The sequence below is a fragment of the Hyperolius riggenbachi genome, chromosome 8 (genome assembly GCF_040937935.1).
Source record: "Hyperolius riggenbachi isolate aHypRig1 chromosome 8, aHypRig1.pri, whole genome shotgun sequence".
Lineage (NCBI taxonomy): Eukaryota > Metazoa > Chordata > Amphibia > Anura > Hyperoliidae > Hyperolius > Hyperolius riggenbachi.
Window position 1 is genome coordinate 247,140,740 of NC_090653.1, and position 27,139 is coordinate 247,167,878.

Consider the following 27,139-nt stretch of genomic DNA (forward strand, 5'->3'; position numbering starts at 1 on the left):
TGGAACGGCTTCTGGTTGCCGTGGTAACGACAGCTTCAGGGTGTTCGGGCGCTCGCGAGCCATGCAGTTTGTAGATGAAGCTGTGGACGGGACGGCGGTAGAGTCTGTGTGGAGGAAATCCCGCGAGAGTCACACGGAGTCTGTGAGGCAACATCTGTGCTGAGAGCTCCACAGGGTCTGGTCTGGGTTGGGGCTGTGGCAGAGGACTGCATAGGGCAAGGGGGAAGCCAGCTCAGAGAGGAGCAGGGTGATATTTTTGTATAAGCCACATACAGTAGGCGATAGCCTAGGTTGCCAAGTGTTGCAGCACCAGCCTATGTTAATTCATGTTGTGGCAGGGCGTTTGTCACTGGATGTAGGAAGATTCGATAAGTAGGTTATTTCGTCCGCGCACAGGTTCGTAGCTAGACTTTAGCTCCCCCCCTCCCCATCCGGCAAAAATGATAGCATGAGGCCCCTGTGGTGAATATTTTTGCAACTTTATAATATTTTGCAACCGGTTGCAATAATTTATTCTGATAGCTCTCAGAAAGTACAACTTAACCATTGATCTTAATGTATTTGTATCAGAAAATGCAACCTAACCATATTCTCCACAGAACCCTCCTTTACTGGGCAACTAATACCCCCCCCCCCCTTCCTGGAGGGAATAAAGAACCCCCCTGGTGGGCAACTAATAACCCCCCCCCCCCCTGGAGGGAAGTAATATCCTCCCTCCCACCTTGGTGGGCAACTAATAACCCCCTGGAGGGAACTAAATACCAGTAGTTGCAAATAATGACAGCCGAGAAATGTAAAAGGAAGGCGCGCATGCGCAGTTAAGCACAGGTCTATCAAGTTGCAAAATATTACATGCAATATTTTTCATTACACCCACTTTGTACCCGAACCCCATGGATTGGGAGCCGGCGAATGGCAGCAGAGAGTGTTCAGCTGTGAAGCAGGAAATAATTACACACACTCCTGCACATGGTTTTTGTGAGTGAATGGGGATGTTTCTTTGCTGATTAGTTGCACTTGTGGTTGGGGAGACAGGTGGAGGGGCCCCCAAAGCCTTTGGACCCCCTGCAATGCCCGGGGTCGCAGGGGTTATGATACACCCATGTGTTGTGGATAGCGTGATGACAGATCCATAATGCCATGATATGCCAAGTCAGCACTGTGTGATCAAAGTTTGAACTAATGGTATTGATTCACTCTACTACCTTGTCAACTTGATCTCTGTAAAGATGGCCACTAATGATACAATCTTGATTGTAGTCTTACCACTTTTATGTACAGCAAAGTCCCCGTTATCCAGAACTCAGGCAACCGGAAGTCTCAACTAACCAGCATGCCTGAGGGGGGTAACGGGACTCACCAATGGTCTGGCTGCTGTCTTACATGCACCCTTCACCTCCAAGCAGCTTTCCGGCATCCATGCACGGCTCCAGGTGTGTCACATGACCCAATACAGGTCATCTGACACGCCTGGAGTAGTGGTGTCTCCAGCATCAGGCAATCCTTAACTGTGCCCGGGTATTAGGGACTTCAGGGCAGGATTTGTACCCTTTACCGCCCAAGGCCACTGTCACCAGCCGCCCCCCTTCGGTATCGGTAGCGAGATGACCCCTCCCCCTTCTCTCTAGTATAGGTAGCCAGATGACCCCTCTCCCCTTTCCATCCAGTATAGGTAGCCAGATGACTCCCTTAATCCCTTCTTTTCCCACCCCCTTCAGTTTAGGTAGCCAGCTCGCCTTCATACCGCAGCAGCCATCAGTGTCACTCATTTCTCCACTTGTCTCCAGTGCAGAAGCTTCCTCTTCCTTTCCGTCTCTAATGCTGCCCAAGTCCATAGCCGCCGGCCACAATGCAAACGTGCGCAGAGAGCAAGATGGCTGCTGCACAAGGGGTTGGTAGCAGAGTACTGTGGTCAGGCGCTCTCCTGATCTCTCTGCATTGCAGCATTTGAAAATGCTGCACCAGTTTAGCCTGCTGCTTTGGTGCCCTTGCTCCTGTGGTGCCCTAGGCCATGGCCTAGGTTGCCTTGGCCTAAATCTGGCCTTAAGGGACTTTGCTGTAACATAAGGGCCTGTCTAAAGTATCCATTCAAAGTCTATTCACTCAGTTTCCCTTTAACTTTGTAGATTTGGTAAAATTATACAATCAGGATTGTATCATTAGTGGGCACCTTAATGCTGGCTATACACTGATTTCTCCCAATGTTTCAACACGGGAATCTATTCCTACCACACACTGCACACCACTTTCCAATAGATTCCACGAGGGAATCTATTAAAAATCAATCGAAACGCAGCGTTTTGCTGTTGGATTCAGTGCAAAGCTTTGGGCCATTGATCTACCAATGCTCTTGCCCTACCCCTAATCGACCTAAATTTTCCGTCCTGTCTGATCAATACTTGCTGTTAATTTTTCTTCAAAATTGTTAAAAATTGATCTGCCATTTTTAGGGAATGGATTTCTAGCATATCTGCAGAGAATCGCATGAGAAAATCAATGAGTGTATGGGCACCTTTACATGTCAGCTGAAACCATAATCAAGCATTGAGCAAAGCACTAGCTTGGATGCAGTACTGCACTATGCAGCCATGGACACTGTGCCAGGGCTGCCTCCTCACTTGCTTTCCAATATACCAGATTACACTTGATAAACTGTCCACAATTGATTGAAATCTAATTGATCGGGCATGTGGGGAAACAAGATACCAGGCAGTATCAATGAAAGTGATTAAATTTGTAAGAACATTGCTAACTTACTGGCAATCCTAAATGGGAAGAATTGCAATAGTAGTACAGAGGCGCCAACAGGGTAAAAACAATATTTCTTTAAAATGGATAAAATGAAGTAGGTAGCGGTGGACTTACCCCCTCCAAAACACACACAAAATTGCTGTTTTAAGCAAAAATTAATTTATTTACGTACTCCAAACAAGGTGCAACGCGTTTCGCGGGTATATCCCACTTCCTAAGGCAATAAATAGGAGCATATCACCAATGCGGTCCGGGACGTAGCCTGGCGCCAGCCTATGTACCTTCATAGTGAGGGCCAGACAATATGCAGGGGGAGCCAGCACAGAAGCACAAACATGCGGAGGACATGGTGGAGGAGACATGGGGAGAAAGATGGACGCACACAGGCATGGTGGGTGAGACCTGAGTGGGGACTGGTAGACGAATGGGGATGATAAGAGGAGGCATGGGGCAAACTGTAGGAGGCATGGGGCAGACTGTAGGAGGCATGGGGCAGACTGTAGGAGGCATGGGGCAGACTGTAGGAGGCATGGGGCAGACTGTAGGAGGCATGGGGCAGACTGTAGGAGGCATGGGGCAGACGGGAGGAGGCATGGGGCAGATGGGAGGAGGCATGGGGCAGACTGGAGGAGGCATGGGGCAGACTGGAGGACACCTGAGGAAAACGGGAGGCTACCATTTGAGGGATAACATGTACAAGACGCTCCTGGCTGGAATATGGACGTACCAGGCGTATTTTTTTTTTTCTCTGGATTTTGCCCTCTAAACCTAGGTGCGCCTTATATTCCGGAGCGTCTTATACGGCGGAAAATATGGTACATACTACACTATACTGGGCTCTCGGCATCTTTCCTTATATTTCAAATGGGAAGAATGTTCCTGTTGTCAGTTGACACCCAGGTTCATATCCAAGGCGAGGACATTATCTGGAGATCATGTGCCCCCCCCCCCCCCCAAAAAAAAGAGTATTTGGTAGGCTAATTCGCTTCTTCTGAAACTGGTTCTACGCAGGTCAGTTTTACCAACCAGTTTAATAACTTTGGTCAAATTTGCCACTGATCTACCGGTATTGCCTCCAAAATACCAGATTAAGCAACTTTACATTTATTTTGGTCAGTTTATTGCTGTGGGATGTGTATAGACCTGTTGGAAAGTCTTTGACAAGCAGTATTGTGGAATTGGTACAAAAATCGCCCGACTCTGACTCCTCAGTTTATGAAACCTCCGACTCCTTAGTCTAATTTTTACAAATGCTATGGATTTATGGATTTGGTTCAGAAATCATCCGACTCCTCAGTTTATTAAAACCACTGACTCTGAAATCCAGGCACCCAAAATTGCTCAGACTCTGACTTCTCGACTCCACAGCCCTGTTGATAAATGGGTGGGGGGTTGATGGGCGTATAATACAGTAATACATCAAGCCTTACAATGCTAATGGTTCAGTCAATTCTTGATTAGGTTTCTACTGAAGCCAAGCATCCTATTCTGATCTATGGAGAGGTGGAGGTTATGAGCAGGAAACCTCCCACTGCAAGCTGCAGCGGGAACAGCAAGCGGTCAGCTAGGGATTTTTCAGCATGGCGGTTTGCAGAAAAGGAGACACATGATATTTTGGGACACCTGTACACAAACTAGATAGTCACCTGAAGTGATTGCAAATAGGGATGATTAATGAGATGCAAATAATTACTCCTTGCATTCACATTTTATGGGAATGATGTGCTACTTGAAATTGGACCAATCACAATAACCTCCTGTCTATTTTTATTGGTCCAAGTTCAAGCTGCATAACAATTACATAAAATTTGAATATGACGAGAAATTATTTGCATCTCATTAATCATCCCTAATTTCAAACAGCTGTTTCAAGCTATGGAAATCTATTGCATGTACATAACTTTATTCTGGGCCTGAGTGATGCATGCTTCCCTCTCTTACACAGAGGAGCTGTCAGACCCGCCCCGTCAGCACTAAGGAGTCCTCCGTACAAGCGCGTGGCGCCACAGAGGCCGGCACTCAGACTGAACAAAAAAATGACCAGAGGTTACTGGACCTTGATCTTGGCTCCCTTCTCGATTATCCGGATGTTGGAACGTTTCTCAAACGTGTAGAGGGTGATATGATCAAAGAGCTGAAGAGGAACTGGAGAAGCCACGCATTTGATGGCTATAAAGTATCCTGGGAGGAGCCAAATGCACAGGTAAAACTTTGATTGGTTGTATAGGAATGCTGGAGTGGGGTTTTAGAGGAGATGCTGTAACTTTTCACTTCAACTCCTGTGAGTTCTTAAACTGTACTTGTCATTTCATAAAAGTGCACTGTTCTGATAATTTCATCAAAATTTGACCAGTTATAAAAATTTCCACTGTACCACAGGCCCCTTTTCTGTGGAGTCTGCAGGTTCCTGCAATAGTGCCCTTTTTACTGTGTACCCTTGGATAGCTACAAATAGTGGGACGGTGGGCAGTTATGCAAGTTGGTTTGGAAACTGTCTGTATATTTTAGAAGTAAGGCCTCTTTCATGCTGGCGCGTTACCCTGTTACAGCAGGGTATTGCTAGGCCAATGAAAGTCTACGGGGCATTGCATACCTGGTGCGGTGCGATGCGATCTGTCAGAAGAGCCCGATTTGCTGCAAAACAACGTGCAGTGCTCTCCCCAGGCTCTTTGAGGCCGGGTGCTCCACCCGGCTAGTTTTGCTGAGCACCCGTCTGTCATCTGTTCACCTACTCCTATTCTGCAGAGTTGTGCAGAGAAGCTCCGGCCCTACATTCTCTTATCTCACCCCAGCTGGCTACTATTTCATGCCACCCAGCTGGAAAAAAATTCTAGGGAGAACACTGACGTGTTGTCGGGCAACATGCACGGCATTGTGCGGTGACCGGAATTGTATTTTTCCAATACACTACCGTCCAATTCAAATTTCGGCCACAGGAAGTGAGCGCCAGAGAGCCTCATTTCCTGCTAAAGGTGGCCACACACGATACAATAAAACTACCCGATTTTACGGCAATTAGATAAATATGATCGGATCTCCCGAAAAAAAAAAATCTAACTTTTTTTTTTTTTTTGTCATTCTATTGAAAAATCCGATTGGATTTCCCCCTTCCTTTTTTTTTTTTTTTTTTTTTTATTAATCCGGAATGCTGGAAATGTTTCTTCAATCTTTCTAAAGATTGTTTGGAGTGTGTGTTAGATTGTCAATTTATTAATATACACACTCTAGCAATTTTCCAATCATTTTTATCATATTTGGGGAAAAGTTGAACATATGTGTGTAGTACATTGGTCAGATTTTTGAAATGTTACAATCAGTCAGAAAAATGAATTGCAATTCTTAAATTGATCAGATATTTAAAAAAATTGTATTTATGTGTTGCCACCTTTATCTTGCAGCAAGAAAGGAGATTACTGTGGTAATCCCCGAAAGCTATTTTTAGCGTTGTGATGCGCAAAGTTTTTTTTTTTTTTTTTTTTTTTTTTTTTATTGCTATCTGTGTAGTAGATTATTATTTTGTGTTGAGCTGAGTATCTGCTTGATCTCTTTCTCTTCTGTCTGTACCCTGGCCAGGTCTCTTGCTTGCACAGTCTACAGTATTCAGAGGCTGCAGCTCAAGACCTGCAAGTTACCAGCATAACTTGGAACTCAACAGGGTCTGTTATTGGCTGTTCTTATGGAAGGTAGGCATGCGATTAGTGGAATGCTCTGTCTGACAGTAACTATAGTTATATAAAAAACTGCCGACAAGAGAATTTTGTATAAAAATACTGTAGAATCTGTTTTACATAGAACAATCATATCTCATCATTAAGGGCTCAGACACGCTATAAGTGCTTTTCTGAGAGCTTTTTGGCCTCCAGAGCTTTCTGAGAGCTTTTTAAAAACCGTGCACATTGACTTTAATTAAAATCGTAGTAAAATCACGATCGCGGTAAAAATCGCCCTTGCAAATATTTTTTTTTTAATGATTTATTTTTCTTTATGGTATTTGTCTACAAAGCCACTGCATTCTCTGCAGAGGTTTAGCGAGATCTTAGGACCATTCACGCCATTGCCTGCATTTTTCAGTAGCATATTTCTAACTGATTGTAATACTCTGTGGGTAAGAAAAACAATTAAGGGAACAGATAACCAGTTCAAACATTCAATATTTGTCTGTAGGGGGAATTGAGTAACCTTAAAGGGACTGTGAACAAGCAAAGGAAAAAAACAAACAAACAGAATCTGAACTTACCTGGGGTTTCCTCCAGCACCTCCGTAGCCCATGAGGTCCCTCGGCATCCTCTGAGTCCCCTCTGTTCTCCCGCTGGTGGCTCCAGTAGCCTGCGACTTCGCTGGGAGTCCTGTGCAACTGCGCCTGCGGGACCCAGCCGCATACTGGGCCGGATCACGTGCCAGTCGCCATAACTGTTCTGTGCAAGTGTGGTTCAGTTTTCAAGAACCAAGCATGCGCAGAACGCTCACGGCGAAGGGCGCGTGATCGAGCCGGGGGCACGGATGGACAATTGCACATGGCTCTCAGTGAAGTTGCGTGCTACCGGAGCCGCCAGGAGGAGAACGGAGGGGATGCTGAGGGCGCTACGAGAGGCTGAGACAGCCCGAGGTAAGGTAAGATTCTGCTTTTTTGGCCTGCTCAGAGTCCCTTTAAGGATGCCATTATTTATTATTATTACTTATTGGATTTACTTAGCGCCAACATATTACGCATTACTGGACAATAAATAAGGTTACAGACAATGATAAAGGGTGACAACACAATACAGGTAATAAGCAATAAGATGCACAATGCCAGATTATACACTAGATTTGTAGTCCCAATAATACAAGTTCACATTATTCTGGGTAGAGTGCACAATCAAGTATGATACACAACGAGGGAGGGCCCTGCCAAAGGCTTACTTCTAGAGCATATTGGCCCTCAAGTGGTTTCCCCTCTTTGCATTATGTTTGGCCCACTCTAGACCACCAGGGAAGCTGTACTGGAGGTGAAACCCTAGAACATCAGGGGAGCCATATGGGGTGAGGGAGGGGGGGAAGCACTAAACACTAAGGAGCTGTAAAGGGTAGGGTGGGGGCCTCTAGACACCAGGGAACTTTATAGCGGAGGGAGGACCACTAGACACCAGGGAACTATATAGGAGTTGGAGGGGGCCATTTGACACGAGAGAACTTTATAAGAGAGGAAGTTGGCCTGGCCAGCAGACATTGAGGTTGGCCCGCGACTAGTCCCAGGTTACAATTTCAGCCCACTTTGTATTTGAGTTTGACACCCCTGATCTAGAGGATCTAGATTTATGCCATCTTTGTTAAGAGTTTAACCTGTTCAGTAAAGGTTTATTTAAACAGAAAGAGGACATATCTATTATTGCAGAGGTTTAGCTAGAACACAGGTGTTCAACTCAAGGCTCTTGGGCTGAATCCACCCTGCTTGGCTAGATCATGCTGCCCACAGGAGCTTCTAATGCACTATTCTAAGCGGTAAAAGAAAGGAGGAGTGGAGAGCACCAAGCTGTGCTGTATACTGAATTTCATGAACAGGCTCCCAGCATATTTACTGCATAATGAGAAGCCTCAATACTTTGCTGCTGACTGCTAGCGTTTCCATGGAGATGGCGGGCCCTAGTCAATTGGAATTGGGCCAATCCAAATCAATGGGAAGTTTGTTTTTATTGTCCCCATGAAATGTGCATACAAGCCCCTATTATTTGCATGTGATTGACCATCTCTAATGATGATTGCATTTGTTATGTTGGAATTTAGCCACATATAGAGTCCCAGTTCCTTACTGTGTTTTCCTTTTGTATATTTGATCTCCAGGTTAGGAGATGGAGATTGGAGCACGGAAAAGTCTTATGTGTGTACGTGGAATCTGGACCGCCGAGGCTTCAACCCCAACCACCCAGATACAGTTCTGGAAGCGGCCAGTTCAGTCATGTGCCTGGCCTTCCACCCTTCTCGGCCATCCATTATAGCTGGTGAGTGGGACCTTGTGTGAGCCTTTCAGATAGCGCAAACCCAGTATCAAGTGGTAGACTAAGGCTTCTTGCACACCAAGACGTTGTGTTAGGTGCCACATTAAGGTCGCATAACGTGCACCTAACACAACGTATGGTGCTGCAAAAGCCGACGGTAGAGTGAGCCGCGTTCGGCGGCTCGATTCCTATAATGTCTCCCAGAGTGGCGCTGATTGGCCAGCGGGACCACGTGATGCGGAGCGAGACACTCCGCATCACGTGGTCCCGCCGGCCAATCAGCTGCCGCCAGTGCAGTGAATATTAAGTAGCCATGTGCGCGGCTACTGTAGCTGGCTCTCCCCGCCTCCTCTCCGCCCCCCACTGCGCATGTGCAAACAGTCTAACGTGGCTATAGCCGCTCCAACGCCGTAGCATGCTGCACTTTGCACCGAATGTGCAGCATTACATGTAACGCAACGTGGGCTGTGTGAACAGCCCACTTGTGTTACATTGCTGTGCGTTGGGGGAGCGTTACAGGCGCACTAACGTGCGCCTGTAACGTCTTGGTGTGTAAGCAGCCTAAAGCGACATATGTGCTCTGGGTTAATGGTGCCTGACACAATCTTTCCTGACCAATTTAGGTGAGCATTTGTCCCCAAAGTCCTGTGGAGAGGGAAGGAGCAGGGCATCATACCACTGCAGCTCCCAGTGAAACTACAGTAACAGTGGAAACTCAAACAGTAAAAACATGGCTGGGGAAATAAAACTTATAAATACATCAAGAGTTACAAAAACGTCAAAAAGCATTGCTTTTGTTAATTGTACAAAAATTCTTCCAGTTCATACAGATTTAGGAATAACAAGTAGCTGCGCATGCAGAGTTCCAAAAAATGGTCTGATGGTTTCGCAATAGGAAACCGCTTCCACAAAGGCACACAAAATGTTGACTACACCTCACCACTGAGGAGGGACGTGTTTGGCATGGCCGTTGTACCAGCTTCACAGATTTCTTAGAAGCTTTAATGCTTTAAGGAACTGACTGCATGTTATTTTGTGTGCCTCCGAAGAAGCGGTTGTCTACCACAAAACACGTCAGGCCATTTTTTGGGAAAAGCTACTTGTTGTTCCTCGATCTGTATGAGCCGGAATATTTTTTTGTACAATGAATCAATATAAAACAGCAGCATCTAGTTTACATTTTGTTTAGGTTGACTGGAGTATATATATAGCTTATGTGGAGGTCCTTTGAGGATTCCTGATCACATCTGGTCTCCTATCTCTAGTTGTTGCATCAGCTTGTTGAGATCAGCGGGTTTAATTTAGCAAGCAGCAGTATACACACATCTGGGTGTCTGGAGAGTAATGCCGCTGTGACAGTGAACTGGGAAAGAAGACAAGGAGGATGAACCAAAGGTAGAAACTGTAAAGGCTCAGGAGTTAATAGGGCATGTGTCTGTAGCCCACTGAGGCACCCTGCTGTCCAGGAGGATGCCAGGAACAGCTCAGAGTCAAGGAGTATAGCAGATTCACTATAATGAAATCCATCTTCACAGTGATAACAATTTAATGTGACACTGTAAGTGGAAAAGAAAACTTGTGAGATAATCAATTGTATGTGTAGTACGGCTGATTAATAGAACATTAGTAGCAAAGAAAAGTCTCATATTTTTATTTTCAGTTACATAGCTTTACTTTTATAAAATTGCAGCATTCTCGAATATTTGGCGTTTACAAACTACACTCTGTATTTTAAAGTATAGGTGCGTACACACGCCGAATTGTCATTTACAGAGATATTTCTCCCACCCAGTATGGGTATATGTAAAAATACACCACAAAACACATTATACTACTTCTCCTGAGTACGGCGGTACCACATGTGTGGCACTTTTTTGCACCCTAACTGCGCTAAGGGGCCCAAAGTCCAATGAGTACCTTTAGGATTTCACAGGTCATTTTGAGAAATTTTGGTTTCAAGGCTACTCCTCACAGTTTAGGGCCCCTAAAATGCCAGGGCAGTATAGGAACCCCACAAGTGACCCCATTTTAGAAAGACAACACCACAAGGTATTCCGTTAGGGATATGGTGAGTTCATAAAAGATTTTATTTTTTGTCACAAGTTAGCGGAAATTGATTTTTATTGGTTTTTTTTTTTTTCACAAAGTGTCAATTTCCACTAACTTGTGACCAAAAAAAAATAAAAATCTTCTATGAACTCACCATACTCCTAACAAAATACCTTGTGGTGTTGTCTTTCTAAAATGGGGTCACTTGTGGGGTTCCTAAACTGCCCTGGCATTTTAGGGGCCCTAAACCGTGAGGCGTAGTCTTGAAACCAAATGTCTCAAAACGACCTGTAAAATCCTGAAGGTACTCATTGGACTTTAGGCCCCTTAGCGCAGTTAGGGTGCAAAAAAGTGCTACACATGTGGCATCGCTGTACTCAAGAGAAGTAGTATAATGTGTTTTGGGGTGTATTTTTACACATACCCATGCTGGGTGGGAGAAATCTCTCTGTAAATGAACAATTGTGTGTAAAAAAAATAAAATAAATAAATATCAAAACATTGTCATTTACAGAGATATTTCTCCCACCCAGCATGGGTATGTGTAAAAAATACACCCCAAAACACATTATACTACCTCTCCTGAGTACGGCAATACCACATGTGTGGCACTTTTTTGCAGCCTAACTGCGCTAAGGGGCCCAAAGTCCAATGAGCACCTTTAGGCTTTACAGGGGTGCTTACAATTTAGCACCCCCAAAATGCCAGGACAGTAAACACACCCCACAAATGACCCCATTTTGGAAAGTAGACACTTCAAGGTATTCAGAGAGGGGCACGGTGAGTCGGTGGCAGATTTCATATTTTTTTTTTGTCACAAGTTAGCAGAAATGGAAACTTTTTTTTTTTTTGTTTTGTTTTTTTTTTTTTGTCTCAAAGTGTCATTTTTCGCTAACTTGTGACAAAAAATAAAATCTTCTATGAACTCATCATGCCTCTCAGTGAATACTTTGGGATGTCTTCTTTTCAAAATGGGGTCATTTGGGGGGTATTTATACTATCCTGGAATTTTAGCACCTCATGAAACATGACAGGTGCTCAGAAAAGTCGGAGATGCTTCAAAATGGGAAAATTTACTTTTTGTACCATAGTTTGTAAACGCTATAACTTTTACCCAAACCAATAAATATACACTGAATGGTTTTTGACATGTAGCACAATAAATTTGGACAAAAATGTATACAGAAATTTTACTTTATTTGAAAAATGTCAGCACAGAAAGTTAAAAAAAAAATCATATTTTTGACAAAATTCATGTCTTTTTTGATGAATCTAATAAAAACTAAAAATCGCAGCAGCAATCAAATAGCACAAAAAAAAAACTGTATTAGTGACAAGAAAAGGAGGTAAAATTCATTTAGATGGTAGGTTGTATGACTGAGCAATAAACCGTGAAAGCTGCAGTGGTCTGAATGGGAAAAAAAGGCTGTGGTCCTCAAGTGGTTAATGCATCCCACAAAAGCAGATCTTATGCTTTATTGTATAAAATATAATTTATTGCACGTCTCTCACAGCAGGACTCTTCTGAAGCTGACGCTTTAGTGTGTTTGTAAGTAGGTATGTAAATTTTGCCTTGGCGGGAGGGGGTGGGGTTGGCAAACCCGGGCAGCAATCTTGCTACTGGAGTTCAGTTGAGCTTTTAAAGGTCCAAGGTAACTTCACAAAGGTTTTACATCATCACAGCAGTCCAAATACCCATGCCCACTGCCTTCTGAGAAGGGCAATGGTACATTCTGCCAATCATTCTCTCTCCTTTTCCCCTGTGGGAGAAGGGGTATAGTCTGCTACAGTCACTCACCCTCCCGTCTTTTGTTTCCTGTGTTTTCACCACCCTTCCCACCCTTGCAGGTTACTGTAGGATTAAGTGTGCAGATTTTGGGAGGGGTAGTAGCTGGACTGCCACTCACCCTCTTTCATAAACATTTCCTCTGGTGAGAGACTTGACAGGAGAAGGTTTTTGGACAGGGAGGATTCTAGTGCAGGGAGGAGCTGGGCAGTCTGGTTGGTTGGAAGCCAGGTGACCCTGAAATTAAGGATGTGCATTAGGTATGTGAAATGTGGTTTTGGGGGCCACATCAGTTGGCTACTTGGTAAGACAGGAAGTGGGTTTTGTCTTTCAGGTTTTAAATGACAAAACAGTCATTTGCCATCATCTTGGCTTAAAATTTAGAGTGCATTTATCCAACTCCCTGAAGTTATCGGCCTCCCCTCTAGTGATCTATTGGGATGGGTTACTCTGGACTGAAGTCTGTTGTAGCTGCAGGGACTTCCTCTAACTTTCCCACAGCGGGGGGCGCCATTTGCTCACCCTCTTTTCTTTATACCACAGAACATGCTGCTGGGCAGGGAGCCAAGCAACATCTGTACAATGCTAATTCCTAAAGTGTTTTCCAGAATGATCCCTACTGAACATTTTGGATGACAATTATTCTAAGTCTGTTTGTAGCTTTACTCTGAGCCATGGGAAGAAAGACTAACAGGATCATGACCTTTGTGTACACTTAAAGTGACACTGAAGCGAAAAAGAAAGTATGATATAATGAACTGTATGTGTAGTACGGATAATTATTGGAACATTAGTAGCAAAGTAAGTCTCATTTTTATTTTCAGTTATATAGCTTGTTTATAACATTGCATCATTCTCTAATATTGAGAATGACCCTTTGAACTTCCCTGCAGTAAAACCACACCTGAAGTTGTCTTTCACTGTTTCTTCCATGTATAAGTCTTTCAGAAAACAGCATTGCCTTCAACCCAAGTTGGGTCAGAATGCTCAGAGAAGCTCTTTTGCATTGATAACAATGAAGTTTCTTAACTCTTCCTGTCCTGGAAACAATACGAGACTCCTATCTGTGCTACTAATCTTATATTTCTTAGCTGTATTACACATACAGTTCATTATGGCATAAGTTTATTTTCACTTCAGTTTCCCTTTAATTCATGTGAGAATATGATTGTGAATTTCCTTAGTAGTTTTCTGTAGAAAATCAGACCGGCGTGGCACGGCGTAAGATGCACTCATATCTTCATTCATTTTTCACATCGGTGAACTGAACACTCTTCTTTCCAGGTGGCCTTTTTAATGGTGAAGTTTTGGTGTGGGATACCAGCCGGGTGGATGATCCACTGATAGGAAGGACAGGGCTCCTAACAGACAGCCATACAGATGCTGTATATCAGGTAATCATTATGATTGTGAAACTTTATTCCTAAAGTGCTAATATATTACACAGGGCTGTACAATAGATAGAGGAGGCATTGCAGCAATAAGCAATGTTACTCGGGCATTACAGCGATAATGGTACACAAAATAGTGATGTAACCATAAACAATACTACACAGATTGTAGTGATACATTTAGCAGACGAGTCACTAAGTCCATTTGGTGGTGGAGAAGAGCACATGGGGAGGAGGGCCCTGCCAAATAAGCTTACAATATAAGGGGTGGGGGAAAGGGACACAAGGGGGTGTATTACCAAGAGAGGGGGGTGGAACTATGAAGATGGCAGGTAAGTAGTGGTGAACAGATGGATCTTTAAGGCCTGCTTGAATGAGTTGAGGTGGGGGAGGAAGGTAGTTCCATAGAGTAGGCGTTGCTCTGTAGAAATCTCAGTGGACATCCATAGAGTGTTGGAGAAGTGGAGAGAGTGGGTTGGGGAGTATCTCTGAATGAGATCTGAGATGTACAAAGGGGGAGGTATGGTGGATGGAATTGCATGCCAGACAGAGCAGTTTACATTTTATTTCTGAAAGGGACAGGGAAACGGTGAAAGAACTTGCGAAGAGGGGCAGCTGAAGAGGAGCGGCAGAAGGAGTGAATGAGCCTGGCAGCTACATTCATAAGATTGCAGGGGTCATAGTCTGGTCTTGGGAAGTCCAGAAGGGAGGGCATTGCAGCAATTGGTAATCCTACCTCTATGCTCTGTGTCCGTATCAGCCGCCAAGTGCACAGGAGTGGAGCTGCAGCCGTAACCATGTGCGTGGCCGAACGTATGCGGACAGCAGCACTGGAGGTCATTCTATCGCCTGTTTTTGAAACGGGCCTAATTTACTTGTCTATTAATGCTTTTGCTATGGCGCCCGAATACCTTGATCCCTTGGAGTTTAGGCACTACTATTGACCTGAGGAAGTGACTGTGGCCGTGAAACGCGTTGTCTTGTGCATCAATAAAATTGAACTTTAATCACATATCTCTACCTGTATATTTCCCGAAATGGGATATCTATAAGGTAGGACCACTTTTTTATACTTACTGTTGATACATATAGAGTGTAATTCATACCACAATTTCCTGCTGGGCGCCTCCAAACCCTCTCACTTCAGGTTATTTTTTAAATTGCAGTTACTCTGAGTCTACCAGAAGTTATGAGTTAAGCTTTGCCAGAATGGGTGAATAATTTGTTTTTGACTAGTGAGATATTTATAGTCATTTTGAAAGCAGCAAAAGAGGACTATCAGCTATACTAATTGTCTGAACTGGGCAGCCAACATTTGTTGTACTCTGGCAACTCATTTGAGCCCCTGATCTGCTCTTGTCCTCCAGGTGGTGTGGCCGCAGGATCAGCCGTTACACGCTCACAAGCTGCAGGTCTTGAGCGTCTCTTCAGACGGGAAGATTCTCGTATGGCAGATGGAAAAGGAGGGGCAGCTTGTGCTGATCGATGGATTTGCTCTTGTAACGCAGCAGATACCTAGCAATACGAAGATTAACAAGGTCTCTGCCAGGCAAAGTATCACTGCAACATGAATCCTTCAATGTCCTGCTCACTGTGTGTGCTAATGCTATAATATATAGCAGTTCTCCAAGTCCTGGTTCTTCTCTCTCTGCCTCATCATATCTGGTCTTCTCTACCTCTTCATATCTGGTCATATTCTCAACCTCAAATCTCATCATATCTGGTCCTTATCTCTGCCTCATACCTCATAATATATGTTTTTTTTCTCTCTGCCTCATACCTCATCATATATGTTTTTTTTCTCTCTGCCTCATACCTCATCATATATGATTATTCTCTCTGCCTCATACCTCATCATATCTGGTCCTTCTCTCTGCCTCATACCTCATCATATCTGGTCTTTCTCTCTACCTCATACCTCATCATATCTGGTCCTTCTCTCTACCTCATACCTCATCATATCTGGTCCTTCTCTCTACCTCATACCTCATCATATCTGGTCCTTCTCTCTACCTCATACCTCATCATATATGGTCCTTCTCTCTGCCTCATACCTCATCATATATGGTCCTTCTCTCTGCCTCATACCTCATCATATATGATTCTTCTCTCTGCCTCATACCTCATCATATCTGGTCCTTCTCTCTGCCTCATACCTCATCATATCTGGTCCTTCTCTCTGCCTCATACCTCATCATATCTGGTCCTTCTCTCTGCCTCATACCTCATCATATCTGGTCCTTCTCTCTGCCTCATACCTCATCATATCTGGTCCTTCTCTCTGCCTCATACCTAGTCATATCTGGTCCTTCTCTCTGCCACATACCTCATCATATCTGGTCCTTCTCTCTGCCTCATACCTCATCATATCTGGTCCTTCTCTCTGCCTCATACCTCATCATATATGATTATTCTCTCTGCCTCATACCTCATCATATCTGGTCCTTCTCTTTGCCTCATACCTCATCATATCTGGTCCTTCTCTCTGCCTCATACCTCATCATATACGGTCCTTCTCTCTGCCTCATACCTCATCATATATGATTCTTCTCTCTGCCTTATACCTCATCATATATGGTCCTTCTCTCTGCCTCATACCTCATCATATATGATTCTTCTCTCTGCCTTATACCTCATCATATATGGTCCTTCTCTCTGCCTCATACCTCATCATATCTGGTCCTTCTCTCTGCCTCATACCTCATCATATCTGGTCTTTCTCTCTGCCTCATACCTCATCATATCTGGTCCTTCTCTCTGCCTCATACCTCATCATATATGATTATTCTCTCTGCCTCATACCTCATCATATCTGGTCCTTCTCTCTGCCTCATACCTCATCATATCTGGTCTTTCTCTCTGCCTCATACCTCATCATATCTGGTCCTTCTCTCTGCCTCATACCTCATCATATATGATTCTTCTCTCTGCCTCATACCTCATCATATATGATTCTTCTCTCTGCCTCATACCTCATCATATCAGGTCCTTCTCTCTGCATCATACCTCATCATATATGGTTCTTCTATCTGCCTCATACCTCATCATATCTGGTCCTTCTCTCTACCTCATACCTCATCATATCTGGTCCTTCTCTCTGCCTCATACCTCATCATATATGGTTCTTCTCTCTGCCTCATACCTCATAATATATGGTTCTTCTCTCTGCCTCATACCTCATCATATCAGGTCCTTCTCTCTGCTTCATACCTCATCATATATGGTTCTTCTCTCTGCCTTATACCTCATCATATCTGGTCCTTCTCTCTGCCTCATACCTCATCATATATGGTCCTTCTCTCTGCCTCATACCTCATAATATATGGTTCTTCTCTCTGCCTCATACCTCATCATATATGGTCCTTCTCTCTGCCTCATACCTCATCATATATGGTCCTTCTCTCTGCCTCATACCTCCATAATATATGGTCCTTCTCTCTGCCTCATACTTCATCATATCTGGTCCTTCTCTCTGCCTCATACTTCATCATATCTGGTCCTTCTTCTCTCTGCCTCATACCTCATCATATCTGGTCCTTCTTCTCTCTGCCTCATACCTCATCATATCTGGTTCTTCTCTCTGCCTCATACCTCATCATATCTGGTTCTTCTCTCTGCCTCATACCTCATCATATCTGGTCCTTCTCTCTGCCTCATTCCTCCTCATATCTGGTCCTTCTCTCTGCCTCATTCCTCCTCATATCTGGTCCTTCTCTCTGCCTCATTCCTCCTCATATCTGGTCCTTCTCTCTGCCTCATACCTCATCATATACGGTCCTTCTCTCTGCCTCATACCTCATCATATATGATTCTTCTCTCTGCCTCATACCTCATCATATATGGTCCTTCTCTCTGCCTCATACCTCATCATATCTGGTCCTTCTCTATGCCTCATACCTCATCATATCTGGTCCTTCTCTCTGCCTCATAATATATGGTCCTTCTCTCTGCCTCATACCTCATAATATATGGTTCTTCTCTCTGCCTCATACCTCATAATATATGGTCCTTCTCTCTGCCTCATACCTCCATAATATATGGTTCTTCTCTCTGCCTCATACCTCATCATATCTGGTCCCTCTCTCTGCCTCATACCACCTCATATCTGGTTCTTCTCTCTGCCTCATACCTCATCATATCTGGTCCTTCTCTCTGCCTCATTCCTCATCATATCTGGTCCTTCTCTCTGCCTCATTCCTCATCATATCTGGTCCTTCTCTCTGCCTCATTCCTCATCATATCTGGTCATTCTCTCTACCTCATACCTCATCATCATATCTGGTCCTTCTCTCTGCCTCATACCTCATCATATCTGCTTTTTTTTTCTCTCTGCATCATACCTCATCATATCTGGTTCTTCTCTCTGCCTCATACCTCATCATATCTGGTTCTTCTCTCTGCCTCATACCTCATCATATCTGGTTCTTCTCTCTGCCTCATAGCTCATCATATCTGGTTCTTCTCTCTGCCTCATAGCTCATCATATCTGGTTCTTCTCTCTGCCTCATAGCTCATCATATCTGGTCATTCTCTCTGCCTCATACCTCATCATATCTGGTCTCTCTCTCTCTCTCACTCTGCTTCATCACATCCAAGCATTCTCTTTGCCTCATACCTCATCATATCTCATTCTTCTTTTTGTCTCATACCTCATTTGGTCCTTCTCTATGCCTCACACTTAATCCTGTCTAGTCCTTCTCTCTGCCTCATTCCTCATCATATCTGGTCCTTCTCTCTGCCTCATTCCTCATCATATCTGGTCCTTCTCTCTGCCTCATTCCTCATCATATCTGGTCATTCTCTCTACCTCATACCTCATCATCATATCTGGTCCTTCTCTCTGCCTCATACCTCATCATATCTGCTTTTTTTTTCTCTCTGCATCATACCTCATCATATCTGGTTCTTCTCTCTGCCTCATACCTCATCATATCTGGTTCTTCTCTCTGCCTCATACCTCATCATATCTGGTTCTTCTCTCTGCCTCATAGCTCATCATATCTGGTTCTTCTCTCTGCCTCATAGCTCATCATATCTGGTTCTTTTCTCTGCCTCATAGCTCATCATATCTGGTTCTTCTCTCTGCCTCATAGCTCATCATATCTGGTCATTCTCTCTGCCTCATACCTCATCATATCTGGTCTCTCTCTCTCTCTCACTCTGCTTCATCACATCCAAGCATTCTCTTTGCCTCATATCTCATTCTTCTTTTTGTCTCATACCTCATTTGGTCCTTCTCTATGCCTCACACTTAATCCTGTCTAGTCCTTCTCTCTGTCTCATACCTCATCATATCTGGTCGGTCTCTATGCATCATCATAACCAACCATTTTCTCTACCTCATCATATCTAACCATTCTCTCTCATCATATCAGGTTCTTCTATCTGCTTCATACCTCATCATATCTAGTTCTTCTCTCTGCATCATACCTCATCATATCTGGTCTCTCTCTCTCTGCTTCATCATATCTAACCGGTCTCCCTTCCTCATACCTCATTATATCTGGTCTTTCTCTCTTCCTTATACCTCATTATATCTGGTCCTTCTCTCTTCCTCATACCTCATTACATCTGGTCTTTCTCCCTGCCTCATTTTATCGGATCCTTCTCTCTTCCTCATACCTCGAATCTGGTTTATCTCTCTACTTCCTACCTCATCTTGTGTGGTTATTCTCTCTGCTTCATACCTCATCATATCTGATACCATGTCCGATTGGCTGTGACATTGTTCTTTCCTTCCAGCATGGGCGAGGTGACACTGCGGTGGGTGTGACATGTCTCTCCTTCTCACACTTTGATCCCAGCCTGTTCATTGTTGGTTGTGAAGGGGGTTACTTATTAAAGTGTTCTTCTGCAGCCAAGACTGCAGCACTTACAAACATGGCTTCCAGCATTCCCCTCAAAGCCCCGGCGCAGTTTACCTTCTCCCCACACGGAGGACCGGTGTACAGTGTGGATTACTCCCCTTTCCACAGGTAGGTAGTGGACTCTCAATCATTTATCATTTTAATGCTTGCTTTATAAAAGTAGGGCAGGGCTGTCCAACACCAGTCCTTTAGGGGCACATTTATGCCAGTGTTTAGGATGGACTGAGAATGGAGAAATGTGTTCTACTTGAACCACACCTTTGCTGATCATTCCCATCAATTAAAGGACACCCGAAATAATAAACGAATTAAATAAACAATTGTATTTAACTTCTTTCTCCTAAAAATGACTTTTTAAGATATTCAGTTTTTATTTTATGTTTAAATCTACTTTTTAAGTTTTAACTGTTTTATTGTTTTTGCTCAATGACGCATTCATTGAAGTATGCCAGAACTAAAAAGCTATGAACTATTGACCCTTTTTATCTCTTTCCTGCTCTCAGAAGCCATTTTCCACTAGGAAAGTCTTTTTTAGTTGGAATTTCTTATCAGTGAGGGTCACACTGTAGTCACTTCCTGTCTGAGTCTGGATTGAGTCAGCCACTTACATACCTGATATTTAACTCTTTCAGGCAAAGAATTAAAAAAAGGAACACAGCATAGTTATTAGTGTGCTTGGCACTGTACATACACATGTCTATCTCATCATGTCACACGTCACTTTGGGTATCCTTTAATGTGAGGTCCTCGCACATTGTTGGCACAGTTCACATTGATTGATGGGACTGAATCAGGAAAGGTGTGATTCATCAAGTAGAACACATTTCTTAATTTCTCAGTCTGTCATAAACTGTCCTATACACTGGCATAGATATGGCCCTCGAGGAATGGAGTTGGACAACCCTTTGTGAACTACCTGACCTTCAGCTAAGCTTCACCTCTTTCTTTACTATGCCGCTTAGTCATAGGAGTATTTAAAAAAACAGTAGAAGCACAGGAAAGTGGCACCAAAATGGAGCAGGGATGGATCAAACCACACTTGGGCTTACCTGCAGCGTGCTCCAGTCCACATCCACGTATCACAGCAAAAGAAGAGAGAGAGATGGGCACAGCTGCATAAAAACTCTTTATTGTGTCCGGGTAAACACTGGTTACAGCAGTGGGGGGAAAGAAGATGTCTTCTTCTTTCTCTTCTTTTTTTGCTGTGATTAGTCACTGGAGTATTGGCACCAATTCGACCAATGCCCTTTTGTCTGTCCTCCCTACTTGTTAGGGTGTTATTGCGGTAGTCAGCATGACACTGGACAGTTACTGGTTTGTGGTTAATCAAACCATCCATAGCCAGCTTTTGGATCTGCTGACGGTAGGTTATATCGGTGATTTCACAATTTAATTTGGATATATATATATATATATATATATATATATATATATATATATATATATATATATATATATATATATATATATATATATTTTAAGCATGCTAAGTATCCCTGCTAGGTCTTATTCTCAAGGGATGTCTTACTTTAGGGGAAACACGGTATATATTTTTTTCCTTTCTGTCACAACGCGGCTGCTCTGCTCTGAAAGCTTTTTTTTTTTTTTTTTGAGTACTTCTAGAAGTGTGACAAACCTTTTAAAGCAGATAGGAAATTAGCACTATGTTCACTTGCTAGATGGAACTTGGCTGAGATTGCCATTCGGTGCCATCTTGGCAAATAGCCTAGCATTGGTAGAGGTGTCTCCTGAGATCCCTTAAAGGGAACCTGAGGTGAAAAATTATATAGAGGCTAACTAATTAATGTTGTTTTAAACTTTGCATATTGCCTGGCTGTCCTGTTGATCCTCTGCCTCGAATACTTTTAGCTATAGACCCTGAACAAGCATGCAGCAGATCAGATGTTTCTGACAAAAAGCAGCGCCGTATGATGTAAACAGCAGGGATTTCTTCCCCGCGTGTTTACATTTAGCCTGCGAGCCGCGATCAGAGGTCTTGCAGGCTGTTTACGGAGACACCCTCCGTGAACTGACATGGAACGGCCCCTCGATGTAAAACCACTAACGACCAGCCGCCGCCTATCGGCGTTAGGCAGTCGTTAAGTGGTTAATTAAGGAAACGTTTCCTACTCGCAAGCTCTCCAACACTGTACTTAACCAAGCCCTGTCAGTATGGAAGTTGGCGGCCTATATTCACAATCCAGCCATGACTATCACACTCCCCTATGGCAGAAGCCTCAGCTTCAGGAACTGTCCAGACCCCGTCTTCTGGAAGCGTTGTGGTATAATCTTTCTAGGTCAAATTGTGGTCCAACAGAAATAAATTTCCTTTTCTGCTCTCAGCAGTAAACACCCTGCATTCTCTTCTCGCTATTTCCGCTACATGCAACTAGCGCATGCTTTTCATGCACAATTTAAAGATCAACCAGTATCCATTGCTCCACATCCAATATTAGCTTTGATTGAAATGGGCCCAACGAAACACCAAATAGGAGAAATTTACAATGCATTGGTAGGAGCAGGAGCATGTGAACACACTAAATGCTCCAGGGACAGGTGGGAGGCGGTGGGCCTTGTATTTGATAATGATGATTTGGATGATGCTTTGGAGGCGGTCAGGAAAGTCTCTCTCTGTGTCAAGGACCGGGCCACACAACTATATATACACTTCATCAAGCTTATTTGACCCCCAACCGACTGCTTAAATATAAACCAAAAGCTAGAGACAAATGCCCCAAATGTACCGCTACCTCCGCATCCTTTTTTCACCTGATCTGGGAATGTCCACAAGTTGCCCTTTTCTGGAAGCAGGTTGTAGCTTTCCTACATGACAAAATGGGTTGCCCGGTTACTATGGACCCCCGGTACTCTGCGTTCTGGGTGTTATTCGAGACGAAGATACACGTGCATGCACCAAATCCTTGATGAGAGAGACTTTGTTTGCCGCCAGACAAGAAATTGCCCTGAGATGGCTAGCTGCTGAACCTCCAACATTACAAAGCTGGAGTAAAAGGCTTGATAATGCTCTAGCTTTCAAAAAGCTAGTGTACACCCATAGAGGGCGAGAACAGCAATTTCATTTGATTTGGGACAGTTGGAAGGATAGAACCTAGATATAAGGATAACCAAAAGTCGCACACAATGCATAACATTTGCCACAAATGTGTGTAATATCTTATCCTGAATTGTGTGTAATTAGTCTTCGATATATACAATGTCACACATGACCTGGCTGTACCTAACCCCCTTGACCCCAGCTCACTCTGTACTCTGTAATAAGATAATTATAATGGATATGCACTCTGTAATTATATATGTGTAATCTGATGCTCCTTTACAATGTTTCACATTATGTATGCCTGACCTACCTATGTGAATTTTTCCTGTACCAATACCTTAACACTTCTTCAAGTACAGAAATCACCTAGATAACCTGTAGCTTATTCCAGAACAATACAGACTACCGTATTTTTCGGACTATAAGACGCTTCTGACCATAAGATGCACCAGGTTTAGAGGACACAAACCATGGGAAAAAAAGATATACTAAACCTGGTGCATCCATGGTGAAGGGGCATCTTGTGGATTATGCCTCCTTTGTACCTCATGTCCCCTTGTGTCTCCCTGTGTCCTCCTCTGTCCATCTTATGTCATCCTGTGTCCCCCATATGTCTGCCTCTGTCCTCCTTGTGTCCTCCCCTATGCCCCCTTGTGTCCTCCGTTTGTCCCCCTGTGTCCTCCTCTGCATGGGCACAGTACAGGAAGTCTCCGACATTGCGGTGGGTTGGAGGTTCATATTGGCAGACGTTCACAAGTCAGGAAATCACTGCATTTGGACTATAAGACGCAGTGACTTTTTCCCTCACTATTAAGGGAGAAAAAGTGAGTCTTATAGTCCAAAAATACAGTAGTTATCAGTCACCAGATTTGGGAAACTTTGCTTATGTTCTGTTGGACCTTTCCCCCCCCCCCCCCCCCATTATGTATGCCAAAAAGCAATACACATGTCCTGTACAGGACACCTGAAGTGAGAGCAATATGGAGGCTGCCATGTTTATTTCCTTTTAAACAATGGAAGGTGCCTGGCAGCCCTGCTGATCCTCTGCCTCTAATACAGTTAGCCATAGACTCTGAACAAGCAGGCAGCAGATCTTTGTTTCTAACTGAAGATTGACTGGATTTGTTGCATGCTTGTGTGAATCGAGAACTACTGAAGCATGAAATATGAGCAGGATAGCCAGCCAACTGGTATTGGAAATAAACATGGCAGCCTCCATATACCTCTCACTTCAGGTATACTTTAATAATACTGTGTAATGCTGGGAATACACAGCTCGATTCTGAGTCATTTAGATGGTTTGATAATTTCCGACACGTCCGATCTCCTGCCCGATCGTTTCGCCCCACTCGAATCTGCATTGAAAAACAAGCAGAAGATAAGAGAATCGCCTGCAGAATCAAGCAGGGAATCAATCGAGCGGCAAATACGAGCTGTGTATGCCCAGCATAAGACTTCCCATTAGACAAGTTGAGATATTCTTGCAATGGAAAGGGCATGCAAGCGTCCGTCAGATTTATTTTGCTGTTGAGGCCTTCCATGTACATTGATTGTCATTTGTCACTGCAGGAATGTTTTCCTGAGCGCGGGAACGGATGGACACGCCCACCTGTATACCACACTGCAGTCAAAGCCTCTCCTCTCGCTGCAATTATCCCAGAAATACCTATTCAGCATCCGCTGGTCTCCGGTGCGCCCCCTTGTGTTTGCTGCAGCCTCTGGTGAAGGCAAGTATAGCGTGTAGGCAAAGCGGTAATGTAAAGACAGGTGTCTATGATTTATAGAGCTGGTCAGTCAGATGCAAACACATGTAATTTCCACTTAAAAAACTGTAACAAGAGAGATGGAGGATGCCTTATTTATTTTCTTTTAAACAATACCAGTTGCCTGGCTGTCCTGCTAATCCTTTGCCTGTAATACTTTTAGCTACAGACCCTGAACAAGGATGCAGCAGATCAGGTGTTTCTGACATTGTCAGATATGACAAGATTAGCTGCATGCTTGTTTCTGGTGTGATTCGGGCACTATTGCAGGACTGGACTACCAGGCAACTGGTATTGTTTAACCATTTCTGCCACTGGGACGTGAGCCTCACGTCCGCAGCGGCAGCTGCTACAGCCGCAGGGACGCGATATTCACTTCCCTGCAGCTTGGGGGCTGTGCAGGCAGATGCCCGTGATCGCACTGTTACCGGCAAAACAAGTTATAGATCATTTCATTGTGATAAGTAGTGATAAAGTTATTGGGGAATGAAAGGGAGGAACGCTGAGCTGTAAACGAGTCTCTGAAGGGACTATACACAATAGATTTTTGAAGGGCTGTGGAGTTGGAGCCAGTTTTTTTTTTTTTTTTTTTTTTTTTTTTTACCTAATCCACAGCCCTGGTAAGTATTTGACTAAGGAGTCGGAGTCGAAGCCATTTAGGGTACCTGGAGTCGGAAGTTTCATAAACTGATGAGTTGGAAGATTTTTGTACTGACTCCACAGCCCTGTATTTTCGGCCGCTAAGAACCATGTAGCTGGTGTATGAAGCTTTAAGGTGTCCATGCATTGCTCAACTTGGCGGCCAATCGACCAGCAGATTCGATAATCATTGAAACGTATGAAAACCGGTGCCGGCATGAGCATGCCTGGGCGATGATATGACCAATTTTGGGCCAAAATTGGTCACATGTATAGATCGGACATGCTTATAAATCTCAGGCCAACGTGCTCGATCAGGGGCAATGATCACGTTAGAACCCCTGGCTCTGTTCCCCCCCCCTCCCCCAAATGTAAATGTCCTCCCTGTGAGTGCATTTATACTTTATCTGTTCGTTGTCACCCATCCATTTTCTGTTTGCTCCATTTGTTCTCATTAGAGAGTTACAGGTGATAGTGGTAGGGGCAGATTCAGATGCTTGGCTACTGCTGTCCTCTGGTGGTGAATCAAGGAGCAGGAAGTGGGAATATCTGAGGAATGGGATGTGTGTGTGTCTGTCTGTCTGTCTGTCTGTGTGTGTCTGTGTCAGTGTGTGTGTGTCAGCGATTGCATAAAACTTGTGCAGCTGATAACTGCAGAACAAAAATTCCTGTTGTGTGCTCAGTCCAATAACTGTTTATGGTTCACCATGAAGTGAATGCAACGTAGTAGGCTTCACAGATCACCCCTCATACCTCATTTTACCGCTGGGCATAGTGAGCCCAAGGATCCTCAGCACTGGTGCTGAGATGTGTACCCTGCTGTATATTCCAATAATGCTTTGCTGCAACTCCAGAGATGTAACAAAGCACATGTTGTCTCCATAGGGGACCTGCTGCTCTTTGACCTCGGGAAAAGCTCCCAGAAGCCATCACTAAGCATAAAGCAGACGGATAATGGGAAGCCTGCATACTGCGTGGAATTTAATAGTGTGCAGACGCGGCTTCTGGCCGCCGGCGATGGGAACGGCACAGTGAAGATATGGCAGCTGAGCTCGGATTTTACTGAGCAGGGAGTGCGAGAGGCGGCCTTATTGGATGATCTAGCCAGCGAGGTCACCGACTGATCCAGATGGAGGAAGCCTCCCATCAGGCTTAAAGCGCACCTGAACTGGAGTTAAAAACTTACCTGTGGTTTCTTTCAGCCTCCTGTAGTCTGGCAGGTCCCTTGGCGTCCTCAGAGCACCCTTTGTTCTCCCGCTGGCAGCTCTGAAATTCGTGCGACTGGACCTCCAGTCACGCCGACTGTCCACGATTGTGATCCCATCGCAGTTCTGAAAAGAATGAAGCAGGGGGTGCTTGGAAAAATAAATTGTACAAAGTGTTTTAATAAGCTGTATTATGCCTGGTACACACCATGCAATTTCCTCAGATTGACAGTCGAATCAGTTATTTTCAATAATTTTTCTAATCGATTTTCCAGTCACTATAGAAAAACAATCGGAAATCAGATCAGACCTGTCGTAAAGTAATCGATTTGACAGAAAATTGCATGGTGTGTACCAGGCGATACACATACTTGTTTATCCTGTTTAAAGAGTAACTGTTAGCCCCCAAAGTGAAATTTAAATCTCTACAGCAATGTTTTATTTAGTATTAAAGTGATCCAAAAAGCCAATGCAGAACTTAAAAATCAATATAATTATGTTACTATGTAGCCTTTTGCCTAAGCTAATGACGCAAAGCCGCATATCTGACACTGATGAGCATGCAGAGCATGCCTATGTCTGCCCGACCCCCCTCTCCCCCCCCAGGACCAGGTGCCGATCTATTCGCACCACAAACAGCTGACCGCTCTGACAG

At 44.1% G+C, this 27,139-nt stretch overlaps 1 protein-coding gene across 2 annotated transcripts; it reads left to right on the forward strand.

Annotated features, from left to right (window-relative positions):
* On the forward strand, window positions 1-26,912 carry DYNC2I2 (dynein 2 intermediate chain 2). 2 transcript variants are annotated; one of them, XM_068248523.1, is made up of 9 exons: window positions 1-142; window positions 4,697-4,954; window positions 6,325-6,434; window positions 8,572-8,729; window positions 13,846-13,955; window positions 15,320-15,490; window positions 19,695-19,927; window positions 24,447-24,604; window positions 26,165-26,912. In XM_068248523.1, exons 1-9 carry the CDS (start codon window positions 62-64, stop codon window positions 26,401-26,403), a joined length of 1,518 nt encoding a protein of 505 aa, XP_068104624.1. In that variant the 5' UTR covers window positions 1-61; the 3' UTR covers window positions 26,404-26,912. The 2 variants fall into 2 exon arrangements, with proteins under 2 accessions (XP_068104624.1, XP_068104626.1); XM_068248525.1 differs by lacking the exon at window positions 1-142 and adding an exon at window positions 730-978.
* The last annotated feature ends 227 nt before the right edge of the window (window positions 26,913-27,139 follow it).